Source organism: Neovison vison, chromosome 12 (assembly GCF_020171115.1).
Source record: "Neovison vison isolate M4711 chromosome 12, ASM_NN_V1, whole genome shotgun sequence".
In the NCBI taxonomy this organism is placed as follows: Eukaryota; Metazoa; Chordata; class Mammalia; order Carnivora; family Mustelidae; genus Neogale; species Neogale vison.
Genome location: NC_058102.1, coordinates 126,427,769 through 126,445,854, shown reverse-complemented (window position 1 = coordinate 126,445,854; position 18,086 = coordinate 126,427,769). Strand labels below are relative to the sequence as shown.

At 37.2% G+C, this 18,086-nt stretch overlaps 1 protein-coding gene across 1 annotated transcript in view; it reads right to left on the bottom strand.

Annotated features, from left to right (window-relative positions):
* The window catches only part of MALRD1 (MAM and LDL receptor class A domain containing 1), an 838,152-nt gene that overhangs the window by 719,895 nt on the left and 100,171 nt on the right, over nucleotides 1-18,086 (bottom strand). Inside the window, exon 7 of the mRNA XM_044228594.1 lies at nucleotides 10,850-10,946. Within this exon, the coding sequence (XP_044084529.1) occupies nucleotides 10,850-10,946 (97 nt within the window). The remainder of the gene's footprint in view (nucleotides 1-10,849; nucleotides 10,947-18,086) is intronic.

The window sequence follows — 18,086 nt, the reverse complement described above, 5'->3', positions numbered from 1 at the left end:
TCTTATCTTTCCTGTAAACAGATCCTCCTAGTTTCTATAAGGCCCCTTGTCACACATCACCCACTTGAGAACTAGTGATGAGGATTTGTGAGTATCCTGAAGGACCAATAAAAGTGAGAGCAAAAAAGAGCAAAGGTCTTTGCCTCTGAGCATTGGCCCCCTTGTCTTCTCCTCTCTTTCACAGCAAAGTCTGGAGAAATTTTTCATCTGTGGGTACAGGAATTGCTGGCCATTCCTGGCATATTCCATTTGTTAATATGGTGTTAAAGAGCTTTTGTGATAGAAACATTGGTCTGTAGCTTTCATTTCTTAAAATATCCTTGTTTGATTTATCCTTAAAATATCCTTATCCTATAAGCTGCCCTTATAGACTAAGGTAACAAGCATTATCTTCACTTATATTTTCTGGAATAGAATATATAAAACTTGTGGGGGTTTTTCCCCCTAAATATTTGATAGAATTTTCCGGTGAGACACTTCAGGTGTTGTCCTGAAGTTTTCTTTAATGGAAGATTTTTACTATGAGTCATATTTCTTTAATAAACATAAAACTACTCAAGTTATCACATTCTTCTTGAATAGCTTTTGATCATTTATGACTTTTAAGGAATTTGTTCATTTCACATAAATTGTCTTATTTATGTGCATAGAGTTTTGGTAGTTATTTCCTTATTCCTATTATCCTGTTAATACCCATAGAGTCTTTGGTATTAGCCCTATTTCACTCCTAATTAGGTAATGTGTGCCTTTTCTCTTTCTTTCTTGGCCAATCCAGCAAGAATTTATCAATTTTAGTTACCTCTTCAAAGAACCAGCTTTTGGTTTTGGTAATTTTCTCTATTATTTTCCCATCTAAAATTCCATTATTTATTGTCTTTATATGTATTATTTTCCCACAGCTTGATTTAGCTTTTTTTTTTAATTTTAGCTTTTTCTTCTTTTTCTACTTTAGTTAGATGGATAGTTAAATTTACTGGCTTGAGAGCTTTCTTCTTTCCTAATAAAAATTTTATATCAATTACTTTTTTTTCTAAGCACTGCTTTAGCTATGTTACACAAATTTTAGTAAGTTATATTTTCATTTTCTTTCAGTTCAAAATACTTGGCAACTTCAAAGTCTGTTTTATGTAGATGTGTGACAATTACTTTTCAAATGACTGTGGATGTCCGAGATTTGTAGTTTAATTTCATTTTGCTCAGAGGACTTTTTTTTTACCATTTCAATTGTTTTAACATTCTTAAGGTTTGTCTGCAGCTCCCGTAGTACTGCTAAGCCATATCGGAGACTGGAAAATTCAGTAATACTATCTTCATTTAGTATTTTTATATTTTGTTCATCATTGACTTTTTTCATTAATCATGAGCTCTCACTATGTGGTATTAAAATATTATTTATCTTAATTAGTGCTTGTCTCACTCTGCTCAGGCTGCTATAACAAAGTACCATAGATTGGATGGCTTAAGGAACAAAAATTTATATTCTCACAGTTCTGGAGCCTGGACATAAAAGATCAGGCTATTAGTGTGGTTGGGTTCTCATAAGGGTCCTCCTCCTGGCTTGTACATGGCCACCTTCTCACTGTGTCCTCACATGACAGAGGGACAGGGAGAGACAAAGACATGGGTGATGGGGAGGGAGAGGGAGAGAGTTGGGGTGGAGGGGAGAGAGAGAGTGAACCCCTCTTCTGACAAGGCCATAGTCCTTCCTATCATATTAGGACCATACCCTAATGATCTTATGTAATCTTAGTTACCTAAGACACTATCTCCAATATAGTCACACTGGGAGTTAGAGCTTCCAGATCTGAAGTTTGAAGGGGACAAAATTTGGTCCATAATAACAAGCTTTTAGTGACCCCTTGAATTCTGTATCTGTGAGAGCATGTTATTTGCCTCCCTACAGTCTTGCCACTGGGCCCAGGCTATAGTCTATGTTACTAAATGTTCCACATGCACTTAAAAGGAGTTTAAGTTCTTTACTGCTATGGTTTTAAATTATTTTTTTTAAATATCAATTATTTCAAGTAGTTAGATAATATTCTCCCTTTCCATAGATGGCTTTTCATTTTGTTGATTGTTTCTTTTGCTGTGCAGAAGTTTTTTGGTTTGATGTATAGTCTCACTTGTTGATTTTCCTTTTGTTGTTTATGGTTTTTGTGTCATATCCCCCAAAAAAAAAGGTTGCCAAGATTACTGTCAGAGATTTTCCCCTATGCTTTCTCCATGAGTTTTATGGCTCTAGGCCTTATGTTTAAGTCTTTAATCCATTTAGGTTTAATTTTTGTTAGTGGAACAAGATAAGGGTCCAATTTCATTTCTCCACGTGGCTGTCAATTTTCCCAACACCATTTACTGAAGAGACTATCCTTTCTCCATTAAGTATCCTTTTTTTTTTTTTAAAGATTTTTTATTTATTTATTTGAGAGAGACAGTGAGAGAGAGCATGAGCGAGGAGAAGGTCAGAGAGCGAAGCAGACTCCCCATGGAGCTGGGAGCCTGATGTGGGACTCGATCCCGGGACTCCAGGATCACGCCCTGAGCCGAAGGCAGTCGCCCAACCAACTGCGCCACCCAGGCGTCCCTCCATTAAGTATCCTTAACCCCCTATCAAATATTAGTTGATCCATATATAGTGTTTTATTTCTGGGTTCTTTATTCCATTCCATTGGTATACGTGTCATTTTTTTATGCCAGTACCAACCTGTTTTAATTAGGATAGTTTTGTAGTCTAATTTAAAATCAGGAAGTAAGATGCCTCTGGCTTTGTTCTTTCGCGATTGCTTTGGTTATCTGAGGTCTTTTGTGGTTCCATACAAATTTTTTTCCACAGGTTTTGCAAATTCTCACTGATGTTTTTTGGTATACTTTTTCCATTATTTACTGAGAGATGTGTGTTCAAGTCTCCTTGTATAATTGTAGTTTTACCTATTTCTTCTTTCATTTCTTCATGCTGCTTTTAGGCACACATATCTTTAGGACTGTTCTTCTTAGTGAGTTTACCCTTTTATCATTACATCATATCCTTCTTTATCCCTATTAATTTTCCTTGTTCTGAAGCACATCTTGTTTGACATTAATATAGCAATACCACCTCATTTAATCCCTTCACTTTTTAAAAATTCTTTATTGTTCTTTCTTTTTTTAAGTGTAGTTGACACATAATGTTACAATAGTTTCAGGGGTACAACCTAGTGATTGAACAAACCTATACATTATCCTGTGCTCACCACAACTGTAGCTACCATTTGTAACCATACAACACCATTACATTACCATCGACTATAGTCTCTACCTTGTACCTTTTATCCTCATGTCTTATTCATTCCAAAACTGGAAGCCTGGACCTGTCACTCCCCTTCATCCACTTTATCAATCCCTCCACCCCCCTCCCCTCTGGCACCCATGAGTTTGTTCTGTTTATGGATTGTTTCTGTTTTTGGTTTATTTATTCATTTGGGTTTTTTTTTATTCTACATACAATTAAAATCATATGGTGTTTATCTTTCTGTTTGGCTTATTTTACTTACCATAATACCTTCTACTTCCATCCATGTGGTCACAAAAGGCAAGATCTCATCTTTTTTTATGGCTGCATAATATTCGTGTGTGTGTGTGTGTGTGTGTGTGTGTGTGTATACACACACCACATCTTTATTCATTTGTCTACAGATGGACATGTAGGTTGCTTCCATAGCTTGGCTATTGTAAATAATGCTGTGATAAGCATAGGAGTGTATATATCTTCTCAAATTAGTGTTTTTGTTTTCTTTGGGTAAATACTCAATAGTGGAATTATTGGATCACACAGTATTTCAATTTTTAATTTTTTGAGAAATCCCCATATTTTTTTCACAGTGTCTTCACCACTGTACATTTCCACCAATGGTACATGAGGGTTTCTTTTCCTCTATACACCTTGATCAATATTTATTATTTCTTTTCTTTTTCATTTTAGCCATTCTGACAGGCATAAACAATTTCTCATTGTGGTTTTTGATGTTTATTTCCCTGATTATGAGTGATACTGAGCATCTTTTCATGTGTCTGTTGGCTATCTGAATGTCTTCTTTTTTACTGTTGAATTGTATAATTTCTTTATATATTTTGATAATTACATCTATTGGATATATTTTCAGAAATATCTTCTTCTATTCAGTAGTTTGTCTTGTCATTTTTTTATAGTTTTCCTTAGCTGGCCAATCTCAAAGACATTATTATCTATGTTTACTTCTAGGAGTTTTATCTTTTATGTCTCACACTTGTTTTTTTATTTTTTTTTTTTATTTGTCAGAGAGAGAGAGAGAGAGCGAGCACAGGCAGACAGAGTCGCAGGCAGAAGCAGAGGGAGAAGCAGGCTCCCTGCCAAGCATGGAGCCCAATGTGGGACTCAATCCCAGGACACCGGGATCATAACCTGAGCCGAAGGCAGCCTCCCAACCAACTGAGCCACCCAGGTGTCTCACTTTTACTTCATTTTTGAGTTAATTTTTGTATATGGTAATAAGTAGTCCAGTTTCATTTTTTGCATGTAGATGTCCAGTTTCCCAGCACCATTTATTGAAGAGACTGTCTTTTCCCCAATGTATATTCTTCCCTACTTTGTCATAGATTAATTAACCATATTTGAGTACCTTCACTTTTAACTAATCTATATCATTATTTTTAAATGAGCTTTTGCAGTCAAAATATAGTTAGCTCTTATCTTTCAACCAATCTGACTGCCTCTGACTTTCAAAAGGAATACAAATGCCACTTAATGTAATTATTTATCATTATAACTAAATTAGCAATTTTATTATTTTTCAGTTTGTGTCCTTGGCATTTATTATTCTTTGTGCTCTTTACCACCACACTACTATTATTTCTGCTTTTACCTTCTGTTTTTGTCTTCTGGTGGATTATTTCAGTATTTTAATATGTTTATGCTCAATTTTAGTGTATCTATTTCCTTTACTTATATCTGTTTAGTGTTCCTCCTAGGGATAATAATACACACCCCTCAGTTTAACACTCCACATAGAGTTTGTTAACATTTCTAATAAAATGTAGATGTCTTAAAGGTATGGACTTCTACACTCCCAACTTTATGGTTTACTTACCATATGTGTTACACCTACATATTTTGAACCCACCAAGAGAAGGTTCAAAAATCTGCTTGTAAGAGTCCTGTGTACATAAAAATCGTTAGAGGTAATTACATTATATTTACTCTGATATTTATGATTTCTGTTTTTCTTTCTTTATTCCTACTGATAAAATTTTCCTCTGGCTTTTTTTTTTTTTGGTCAGCTGGAAAACCTGCCTTAGCATTTCTTTTAGAGTAGATCTTCCAGGGATGAATTCTATAGTTTTTCTTCATCTGAGAATGTCTTTATTTTTTCTTAATTCCTGAAAGATATAGGATTTTCAATGGATATAGGATTCAGAGTTATTTAGTTTAAGCATTTTAAAAATGCATCTCTGCAGTCTAGCTACCATACTGATGGGAAAACTACAGTCTCTACATAAAATGTAGAGAAGACCACCTCTCCTAAGCAGAGACTTTAGTGGCTACAGATGAGAAAGAGTTCATATGTCACAGAATTAGCTCAGGAAATCCTCTCTAATTGTTTGCTAGAGCGCCAAAACAAAGCACCACAAATCTGGTGACTTATACAACATAATTTGTCTTCTCATGATTTTGGAAGCTAGAAATTTCAGATTCTAAAATCACATTAGATAACTTGAAGACATACCTTAATTTCTGATGTTAAAACAAAAGCTATATATATATATATATATATATATATATATATATTCTTAGCATAAATATAAGTACTGCTAAAAAATAGTCTCATGGTATTTTATTTAAATCTCTGTTCTATGAAATGAAACACTTGCAGCTCAGAGAAAAGAAGAATTTACTCAAATTCCCAAATACTTGATACTTAAATAATTGCACATGTTCAGTGTTGAGTCATTTAGTCAACAAGTATTTATTAAGTGTTTGCTCTGTGCTGGAGATCCACAAAGGAATAAGACACTAGTAACGGTTTCCTTAAGAAACTTAGTGTTTAGCTACAAAAATAAATCAATACAGTGTGTGTCTGTGTGTGTGTGGAGGGATGAGAGTCTGGGGAAATTTTTCTGTAAGAGAAGGCTTCCCAGAAAAGAGACCTCCACTTAGTCTGCTCAGTCAGTAGTAGGAGGACAGCCAAAAAAATTAAAAAATAAAAAAGTTATGAAATGGGCAGAGGGAGCAAAGTTTACAAAAATACCCAAGAATAAGATGACGACACTGGGTTGCTGAACTACCAAGCAATTTGTTCTGGTCAGAGTCTGGGGATTCTTGAAGGACTATGAAGGAGGAAGTTGGGCTTGTGTGCAAGAGCAGGATCCTGTGAGCTTAGAAACTTGAAATATAAGAATTTATAAGAAATGTGAATTCTATTTTAGACATGATAAGAGTTATTGATATATTTTAAAAAGTAGATATTGGTCATATTTATATGTTAGAAAGTATAATCTGGTGGACAGTACATAGTACTCGGTAGTAGAGTTGAATAGATCAAGACCAGAATTTTTAAAAATCCATGGGAAAAAAAATACATGCTTAAGGGAATCACAGTTGGATAAATAATAATGGTAAATAAGAGGAGACAATTTGAAAAAATGTAAGAACAGGCCCTCACAGCTATTTTTAACTAAATTAATAGAGGGACAGGAAAAGGGGAGAATGATTTAAGAATAACTCCTAGGCTACTGAGTGAGAGCAGATGTCAATAATTTAAAAAGAGAATATAGGCAAGGGAACAGATTTGAAAGAAAGCTAGAATTTACTTCTAAGTATTCTGGTTTGCTCACTCATCTCATAAACCTGTTTTCCTTGTCTGCCTCTATTATAGAGGCTGAATCCAAATACTCAAATTTATTAGTCTGCCTAGCAACAGAGGTAGCCATGTGACAATCATCTAGCCAATGGCATGACCAAAAACATTGCCCTTTCTCACTTCTGCCTTCCTCCTGCCTGGATGTGAGATGTATAGAACCTCAACAGTCATTTTAAGAATGTAAGGTGACAGGCATGAAGTAAATACCAAGGAAATCCCTTAGTCCTTGACTTTAACAGTATCAAAGTTGAAGAATCTACGTCATAACTGTCCATCTCCTCTTGTTTTCTTAAGTCAACTAGAAAACTCCTCTTTTTTTGCATCCAGATGCATCCCTAACCCCACCCTCCACTGGAATAAAATTTCTGATGGTGATGTCTGGAAAAGGTTGAGTCGGCTCTGCCTGCATCTGTCTCAGATGCACCCTGACCATCACCATCAGGACTGCACAGGACTGAAACCACTCTCTGATCAGCTGGAACTCTATCCCAGGACACGCCCTGCCGAATGCAATAATCAGCATGAGACCAGGATGCATGATTCCCAAATGCTAGTTCGGTTCCTTTTTTTTTTTTAAGAGTGAAAGAGTAAATGGATGCATACAGGGGCTGCCGGGCGGTGGGAGGCAGAGGGAGAGAGAGCAGCCTCCATGACCCTGAGATCATGAACTGAGCCAAAATCAAGAGTCCACTGCTTAACCCTCTGAGCCACCCAGACGCCCCAAATCCTAGTTCAGTTCTTAAACCTGAGATCAGCTGGTTTCACAAAATATGTCCCGAGAACCTTTTTTAAAATGCAAGCACCAACCTCAGTGATCCCCATCTAATAGTCTGGAACAAAGCTCAGAATCAATCACTTCTCTTTGATTCTAGTGATTGACTAGGGTTAGTCTATCACTATAACCTCTGAACTTGACTAGAAAGAATCATTTGGAATTTTTTTTTTAAGATTTTATTTATTTATTTGACAGACAGAGATCACAAGTAGGCAGAGAGGCAGGCAGAGAGAGAGAGGAGGAAGCAGGCTCCCTGCTGAGCAGAGAACCCTTTGTGGGTTTCTATCCCAGGACCTTGGGATCATGACTTGAGCAGAAGGCAGGGGCTTTAACCCACTGAGCCACCCAAGTGCCCCTAATTTGGAAATTTAACGTTACATAATACTACCATCTCTCACACTCCTACCATTTACAAAATGCAACTCCAACCAAATGTCAGTCCTATTCCATTACACTTTATTCTTTTTCTCCATTATTAAACCTCATGCTGCTTTGTTTTCCTCCCAAAAGTTTAAATATGCCATCGACCCTCATTTCATTTGAAAAACAATAAAACAAAACTCCCTGCACCCTCAAGTTAAAAGAATATACTTTGTGACCTTATCTGGAAACTGGCGTTTTCCAAAAAGAGACTACTTCTTTTGCAAATCTCCAGAGGGATGATAGCTTTTCCCAATGCCCCAATAAATACAAGGCCTAAAATTAAAGTCGCCATTCTTCTAAATCCCTGATGTTGATTCACTTATTCTTCCATGTGTAGAAACATCTTGGCTCATGAAATCCAACTTACTGCCCTGAGTCATCCACGCATCCGTATTCACGGACGACTTCAGTTTGGGATTTCAAAATCTTCTCTAGCCCCATACCTTGTAATGCTGTATAAATTTAGTATCCATGTGAAAGGCCTATAACTTTGTGTTACAATTCAAGCCTTATCTTCAGCAAACTTTATTTCCACACCACCTCAAAAACAATATGGCTGTAACATTATCTGGAACTACCGTCTTAGAAATTATAGACACCAATATTTTTTCTATTTGACCATGACCTTTCACTGAATGTCCAACTTTTTTTTTTTTTTTTGACAGAGAGAGATCACAAGCAGACAGAGAGGCAGGCAGAGAGGGAGATAGAGGGAAGCAGGCTCCCCGCTGAGCAGAGAGCCTGATGCGGGACTCGATCCCAGGACCCTGAGATCATGACCTGAGCCGAAGGCAGCGGCTTAACCCACTGAGCCACCCAGGCGCCCCTGAATGTCCAACTTTTTGTGCTTTCACTCCTGTGACTATTGCTTTTTCACTTATAGTGCTCTTATAGAGCTCTTTTAAGTGCTTACTAAAAATCTGGCATCTGTCTTCTGAATATTTATTATGGTCCATCTACACTGGCCTCTGTCCCAGTAGATGGATTATGAGGAATTAAGGAAATGGCTTTGGTTCCCAGATCCAAAGATGAACAGAAAGGTCATCTGTGAAATGACAGCAGAGTCCTAAATACAGGCGATGTAAAGTCCCACGCACAACCCCAGCACATTCCTGTTTGTCGTAATGCAAAGTTTTAGAGGCAGAGGCCAGGTCCTAATTTTCCCTACAGTTAGGAAATTCTGGCCAATAGCTGATTTCATTCCTTATTTTCTTTGGGTGGTGATTAGCTAGACTGAGCAATACACATGACTAGCTAGGGATCAATGTGTTTGGCAGATCTCAGTTTCTGCAGAAACTGTTAAGAAAAGGTGATACATAAAGATACTGCTGAAGTGCTCACAGTTAGGGACCAGCTTCCCCATTACAAGCCACGCTCTGGACCCAGGAATACCATCCAGGGTAACAGAGAAGACAGCATGAGGGGAGACTGAACGGCAGAGTCAGTCAGTAATTGGGTCTTCTCTGCCTGTGGTCAACAGTGTATTCTCTTCTGATCTATTGCTTCCCTTCTGATAAATCCTAGAAATATTACCTTCTGTTGGTGAAAAGGCATTGAGGTTTATACTTCAACTATTTACTTCAAGGAATGGGTGGACCTTATAGTCTGCTCCCTTAGTTCTCCATTTCAATTTATCTGTAATTCAATTTACCATATAGTGATTTCTTAGCTAAAATATACTGATAACTGATAATATAAAGATGAGAGAAATCTTTTTGTGTTCTAGTGTGGAAGGAGCTGTCAGCAGCTCCTATAAAACCCTACCATCTTGTCTAAGTGGCAAGAGATGCATTCCTATAAAGCACTTCTACCAGCAGAAGTGCTGTTTCAAATCGAAGCATAATACAGGCATCCTTTATCAAGATTCCTTGGTCTCCTTTAGGTAGATCAACTCATCTCTTCTGTTCTCGAAATATAATTTACCACAACTACCATATCTTTGTACCAAATTAGAACTTAGAATCCTCTCTACAAAGTACCTATATTATGCTATCTCATACTACAGTATAACATTTAAAAGGGAAAAAATCTATCAACTATCTATAATCATATATATGATTCTTGCATGATCATTAGACTAAATTAATTTATCCTGACCAATTCATAATTTATTTATTTATAAAATTTATTATTTAGTTATTTAATAATAAATCTATTATTTATTTTTATTTATAAAATTAATTTATCCTGACCAATTCATAGTTTTAAACTTTTCTATTGAGAACAATATGCATGGTAAATAGAATTCAGTTAATATAATCAGAGAACCAATATGAGTAATTTTTTAGATCTGATACATGTGGATTATTGATCTAGCTATTTCAGTCTAAATAGAAAATAGATTATAACTAATATCTCTCTCCCTCCAGTTGTGTCTTTCAGTGGAAGAGTCAAATCAATTCACCAAGAAGATAATTTCAAGCCTGGAGAAGCCAGTTTTCACTTATCTCCTAAGGGGCAAAGAGTTCTCTTGGTGAGATTTAACTAGCCAGTGTAAACATTGCTACAAGGTTTCAAATCTGAGACCAAATTATCCCTTCAACTCTTAACAGCATCAGACTCAGTGAAAAAAAACAATTTATTTTAACTTCTGGCATAAACCTAGACATTGTTATACAATGGAAAATAGCCCACTTTAAAACATCAGGCCAGAAAGAAAGCACAAACGAACAAGCATACACAATGCTTTCATTTCATTCAAAGAATGAAAGTCATTACACAATGTTTAAAATGCACTGAATTTATATACACAATAAGGATCAAAATGAGAAAAAGTTCTTACCCTTTGCAGGCAAGCAGCCTGAACTGAAAGATATATCGTCAATAGCTATGACTTCATCCTGTTCAGGAGTTGAAATTATTTGACCTTGAAAAACAACCTGCATAAGAAAAACAAAACAAAAGCATCAAGCAAGGAATATTATATCACAGAGCCTACAAACAAACAAACAAAAAAACCATGCCAGTTCTAGAAACACTTTGGTGACCATGACATTTCCAAGTCGAAAGAAATCCACACATATATTTTCAAGGACAGGAAAATTGGTCATCTCTTTATCTCCAATGTCTACCATAGGTTATATAACATGTTTGTGAAATGAACCAATATTCATCTGGTTTTTGCCGTCTCTGCTTGGTTTGTATGTGTTCACACTATTCAGTATTTTTTTTAATATTTTTATTTATTTATTTGACAGACAGAGATCACAAGTAGGCAGAGAGGCAGGCAGAGAGAGAGAGAGAGGAGGAAGCAGGCTCCCCGCCGAACAGAGAGCCCGATGTGGGGCTCGATCCCAGAACCCTGGGACCATGACCCAAGCCGAAGGCAGAGGCTTTAATCCACTGAGTCACCCAGGCGCCCCCACACTATTCAGTATTTACCAGCCCTTGGACCCAGCTCCATCCTGATCTCTGGTTCTTGGCATTTTGCAACTGTGCCACATTTCCACCTCTGGCTCTCTAAATTTTGCTCACAGGCTTGCCTTGGCATCCTCATGCTCTATCCTTCTGCACGTTTTCTGCCGTTATCTAAACAAAACTTGGGACAGTGACTAGAAATGGTTGTGCAGTGACTTATTACTAGAATGAGTGAATGTGAGGGTTATCTGGGTGGCTCAGCCGGTTGATTTTCCTTCAGGTCATGATCTCTGAGTCCTGGGATGGAGGCCCACATCAGGCTCCATGCTCAGTGAGGAGTCTGCTTGAGGATTCTCCCTCTCCTTCTCCATCTGTCCCCGTGCCCCCCCATCACGCTCACTCTTGCTCTCTCCCTATCTCTCTCTCTCACAAACAAATAAATAAATACATCTTTAAAAAAAATGAGCAATGTGATATTGTGATATAAATCCAGCCCAAGTCTGCACCAAGATGAAATACTCTGGTGTAATAAATCTGAGAAACTTAGGAAGAAACGACTCTCTAATTTCCTAGTTACTTATATCAACAGAAAATTGCTGTGTTGATGGAGAGCATTATTCCCAACCTCACCAATGAATACCAGTGATGTTTGAGGCTTAATTCATAGATGCATTAAACCATGTGCATTGTTCAGCCTTATTTATAATATAAACATTTTATTATTTCAGAATGTCAGCATTGCTTTTTTAGCTTGACAGCTGATCTCCACACAGCAGCCCCTAGCAGGTCCATTTGCCATACCACATTCTCTCTACAACATGACATACTGATGTATTTCCTTTCAAACAAGATGCTATCTAATAGACTACTGAAAATATCATGTGAAACATCCACAACCTGTTGAGTCATATGTCAACATGTAGCCCTAAGAGGATCCTCATCACATAAAACATAATAACCACATGACTACTTGTAAAGGAGGACAATGCTGGAAAAGGCCTATCAAAGATTGTTGCGTAGACCAACAAAAGATGAAGTGCTGGCTATACATTTGAAATAGAAAATTTTGAGGAAAAATAGAAATAGGATGGCAAAAGTACTTGGCAAACAGTAGTAACCATCTCTAAATGATTTTACTACAGATTGTGTGATCTCTGGTAGAGACTAGATCTCTCTGGGAATACATACAGGAAAGTAGATGAAATGTGACTAACCTCAAGGAAACCACATCTAGAAGATAACAATTACAGAGAATTGAGTCTCAAGGTTTATTTGTAGCACCTAGCTGATCAACTTTTGCGAAATCCCTTTACAGTGTATTAGTATCAAAATCATGACTAAAATAGGAGTGTTTTACATGCATACTAACTGATTATTTTCTCAGTATTTTATTTCACTACTTTCCCCAGAATTTTCTATAAACCTAACTGCTTGGTTTATAGTTTTAGTCATTCTTTTTACAGTTTCTAAAAATTTAGTTGGTAGATTCCATTTGGTAAGAAAATTAGTGTTAATCCATTTAACATTTTAATATTACTTCTGATACTAAGACAGTTCTGGTTATTAGATTTGGGCTACTCTTTTTTTAATTCCTTTTTTTTTTTTTTTTTTTTTTGGCTCCACATCCAGGGAAGAGCCCTACACAGGGTCTGAACTCAGGACCCTAAGATAAAGACCTGAACTGAGATCAAGAGTCAGATGCTTAACTGACTAAGACACCCAGGTGCCCAAATTTGGGCCACTCTTAGTCATGAAATAACCTTATGTTTGTACTGGTGTAAGATTCAATGAATGACTTAAACTGCATGAATATAATAGTTACACGGCAAACATTTTCATCCCTTTTATGACCCAATTTACAAACATTTAAAATTGTGTTGCAAATTTGCTTTGCTTTTTTTGTTTGTTTGTTTTAAAGATTTTATTTATTCATTTGACAAACAGAGATCATAAGTAGAAAGAGAGGCAGGGAGAGAGAGAGGAGGAAGCAGGCTCCCTACCGAGCAGAGAACCTGATGTGGGGCTCAATCCCAGGACCCTGGCATCATGACCTGAGCAGAATACAGAGGCTTTAACTCACTGAGCCACTCAGGTGCCATGCTTTTGCTTTTCAATAAAAAGCCATTTCAGAGGGGAAAGAAAAGACTTACATAGGGTTGATTTTATCTGAGGGGAGTAGAGCACAATGATTAAAGTATGTGTTTGGAAACAGACTACTTCGGTTCAGACCCTTGCTAACCCACTTAATAGCAACAGGTCATTAGAAGTTCTTTAACATCTCTGTACCTCAGTTTCCTTCTTTGTAAAAAGGCACTGATAAAAATAAGTTATTGGGGTGCCTGGGTGACTCAGTTGGTTAAGCGTCTGCCTTTGGCTTAGGTCATGATCCCAGGCTCCTGGGATTTAGCCCCACATCTGTCCTTTTCCTTGTGCTCCCAGCTCGGTGGGGAGTTTGCTTCTCCCTCTCCTTCCACCCCTCCCCCCAGTTCATGTTCTCTCACAAATGACTCTCTCTCAAATAAATAAAATCTTTAAAATAATAATAATGCTATTCCCTATATGTTAAGATTTATGCACAGATAAATGAGTTATTACATGTCTATCAGCACTTGGTATACACTTAGTAGTAAATAAGTGTTACCTATTATTGTAATACAGAGTTATTATAAAGTATGTAAGCCACTGTATGAACAGTGTGTTTATAGATAAAAAATCTGTTCTCTACAGATTAAGATGTATCCTTCTTGAAAATCTTTTCACCTGTTTTTGCTGAGCTAAGGACATACCAGTGGCAGCCATATTTAAAGAGAGAAGGAGAGATAAGCATGAACTAATCACCAGTTTGTTCCTTCTTTCTCCACACTTTCTTCTCAAACCCACTGATCTTCAGGGTTTAAACTGTCACCCAAGCTGATGAAACACAAATTTATATCACAAACATCATCCACTTCTCTGAGCTTTCTGCCCATATCTCCACAGCCTCCTGGACATTTTCACCAGATGACAAAAGTCACTTCTAAGTCATAATATTTTTTTCGCCTCCCATGACTCCCATTCTCTGACAGTGGCACCAGAATACTGTCACTTTTCAATGTTCAAAACTCCAAAGTGGCTTGAGAAATCACATTCTCTTCTAGCCCTACATCCAAACCATCAAGACCTGTGAAGCCTTCTCTTCTTTTTATTCCAACTTCTCTCCCTGTATCTTCATTCCTGATCTAATGAAAAGGCTTTTAAGTGACCTTCTCACCTTCAATTGTCTCCATCAAAGTTTGCAATATGTATAGTTGTTGGATTTAATTAAATTATACGTTAACTTGGTCTAACTGAAGGGAAGTTAGTGTGAAAATTGGCTACCATTTGAGCCCACTGGACTATCAAGGGGAAATGTTTCTCTTAGGGAGAACACTATTTCTCTAAATGTAGGGAAATTCACCCATGTTGTCTGTGTAGCTATAAAACTTAAGACCCATCAGACATAATGCAGTACTCAAATTAAATATATTTAAACAGAAAGACTTTTCAGATATTTTGGTTGGAATCCTGAAAAGAAAGATGGGTTGAACCAGCTCAAGAAAGTGGAATCTCAAGATGATTTTTTTAAAAAGCCAGGTCTAGGGTCAGAAGCCATGTTTGTGTATGGTAGTTGTATTTCTAAGAAAAGTGAGGTCTAGCATTCATTGTTTTCCCCCAAAACTTTGGTAAATAAGTTTTTCCAAACATCCCCCTCATTTTAACTGCATTAGGGAAAATAAAGCAAAGAATAGCAAACTAGCAAATAAAATAACCAGATAATGAAGTTAGAAGTTTAACGACATCACAGAAGTCAGGTAAGGGCTGTACTGATCAACAGTAAATAATAGACAAATTGCTTTCACCCCAAACATTTTAAGAAAAGATGGCCTCTAAGGGAGGCAAGGAGTCAGCGTTCAAGCCTTCAAGATTTAAATCTTCAATGAATCTTTGACAGCAGCTAAATAATGGCCATAAACTTGCTTGGGTGACACCAGTAACTGCATGAACAGAAACTCTAGTAGTGAGACTTATACGAAAGTTTTCTTAATCAGTAGTGTGCATTCAATATTATTTCTCAAGCAAACATGTGAAATGCAAAAAGATGACTGTAATTTTTTGCCATCATGGGTTCACACAGTAAATAGTCTTGACTTAGAAGGGAAAATGACTCCAATCATGATTTAAAAGAGTTTGAGAGTAGATTTTTTTTAACTTAATGATTTGTATTTATTTTTATGAGTACTTCTCTTTCGTCCATGTTAATAAAATCTATTGTTTCTGAATACAAGGTTGCTAAGAACTCTTTGGCATGTCGAAATAGAATATCAAAGAAATGACAAGCAGATAATAGCATATAAAAAATGCTTTGATATCATTTTAAAATTCAGGCATTGACTTCTCATTAACTTTGAGAATCCAAACATTTGACATGAAAATCACGGTCAGTGACATACTTAGTAATACAGTATTCCTTCCTTCCTACCCATAAAACCAATATGAAAGTGCCTTCAAGAACAAAGAAAAGAAGAGTTAGGGAAGGTTTTACTTGCATCTGAGACTAAATTTCTGCTATATATTTGGCCTGGTCTATTATTTGCTTCTGCAAATATTTTAGGACAATAGCAAAATGAATTGCTTAAATCTACAATTCTGAGAAAGGCAGTTGCAGTTAATCAGCAGAATAATGTGTAAAAATGTTGTTTTATCCAACACAGCAGGCAAAAGAATGTTTCATGAGTCACCTGCAACATATTTGGACAAATCTAGAAGTTGGATTTTTTCATCTATATTTTATAAATCCTTATAATGCTTTTTTTTTTAATCCTTATAATGCTTTAACATGATAAAGAAATGATCACGGCTCAGTGAATAAATAATTAAGATGTGAAATCAAACTATACTGGGTTCTAATCTGGATGGAGTTTAATAGGTTATTTCACTCTCCGAAGCTTGTGAATTATAGTTCTGATTCAGAAGACTGCTGTGCAGGGCCCATAAAATCATATATACAAAGGACTAAATGCAGTGCATTATATGGGGTAGTAAGTGCTCAGTAAATCCTAGATGTTATTACTCCTTAAACATCTTCAGAAACTTTCTTAAATGCTGCTGTCTTTGCTGACTAGACGCATAAACACAATCCCTTGTCAGGTTGCAGTATTCCCTCAGAAATGAACGAGCTTCATTTCATTAAGGTGTGGACCTAGCACTGTACACATAAAGGTGACAAAGCCCCCACATGACAGAGACTTTCTCAGAAGCCCATGCTATGCCCTAGTCCAGCAGAAACTGCCATCTCCTATTTGGACATCTCTAAAGGAAGCATGAAAGGCTTTAAAACTGTCCAAAGGCAGCATGGAGGGAAAACTGCAGAAAACAGAGTAATTCTCGGAGGCTTATAAACTGATGAGGCAGCAGATATTGTCTGGAGACGCTGATTACAAAATACCCTCCATACGCCTGTCACTCAAGCTTTTGCAGGACGAAGCTACGAGAGGACGGCGGGAAGTGTGACAAGCACAGTGCGTCTCTGTGGCTCAGCTAAGCAAAAGCATGTGAACACCTGCTCCCTGGCTGACAGGACAGAACGAACACATGCCTGCAATCTTAAAGATTGGTGGAGCCAAAGGATCCCAGGAGAGTCATACGGTTTCCTAAGTTTTACAAAGCCTCTAAGGTAGAGGCGTTGTTTTCATATCAGCAATAAAGTATTTTGGCAAACTACTTAATATACTGCACAGGCATCTGCTTTCGCTGGAGCCACTGACTCATTTTAAAGCACTCAAGTGAATAACCTCGCTGCCTCAGCTACAGCCCTGCGGCCCCCACGGTGATATATTTGGGAGTTTTCAGTTTTATAGTTAGCTGCTACACATATTTAATCATCAGCCCCTGCAATGGGCCACTTGGGAACGGATGGATGGGAAAAAAACAAGGAAGTTGTTTTAAAGGGTTTAACACACAAGTCTCAGCTGGTTCCAGTTCTACCCAATGCCCAGATCTCCGTCTGGGTACCCTACCCATGAAGATCTTGACCTTGAGTTGGAGACAGAGATGGGAAGGCAGAAAGCTTGGCAAAAAGATAGGTTAGAGTTCTTTAACCATCCACTCTGCTTCAGAGTCAGAAAGGATGTGTAAATGCTGACAAAGTTTATACACAGACAAAATCCCATTTCAGTCATTAAAGTTATGTGAGCATATAGACAGAAGGGACTTCAGCAAGTTCATCCTTCAGTATCCAGTCACTGTGACTCGATCCCCTCAAAAGCACTCTTGGCTCCGATTTGTTGCTCTTGTGTTTTGTTTTGTTTTGCTTTGTTATTGAGAGAAGACAGAGAGACATAGGGGAGAAAAAAGAGAAGTGTTAAGAAATAAACTAGGGGCATCTGCGTGGTTCAGTGGGTTGAGCAATTGCCTTCAGCTCAGGTCATGATCTCAGGGTCCTGGGATCAAACCCCACATTGGGCTCCCTGCTCAGCGGAGAGCCTGCTTCCCCCTCTCCCTTTGCCCCTCCCCCCTCCACTAATGCTGTCTCTCTTTCTCTCCTTCAAATAAATAATAAATAAAATCTTTAAAAAAAAAAAAAAGAAAGAAAGAAACTAGAAACTTCTTTAGTGGTTAATGATACCTGAAAATCCACAATAAAT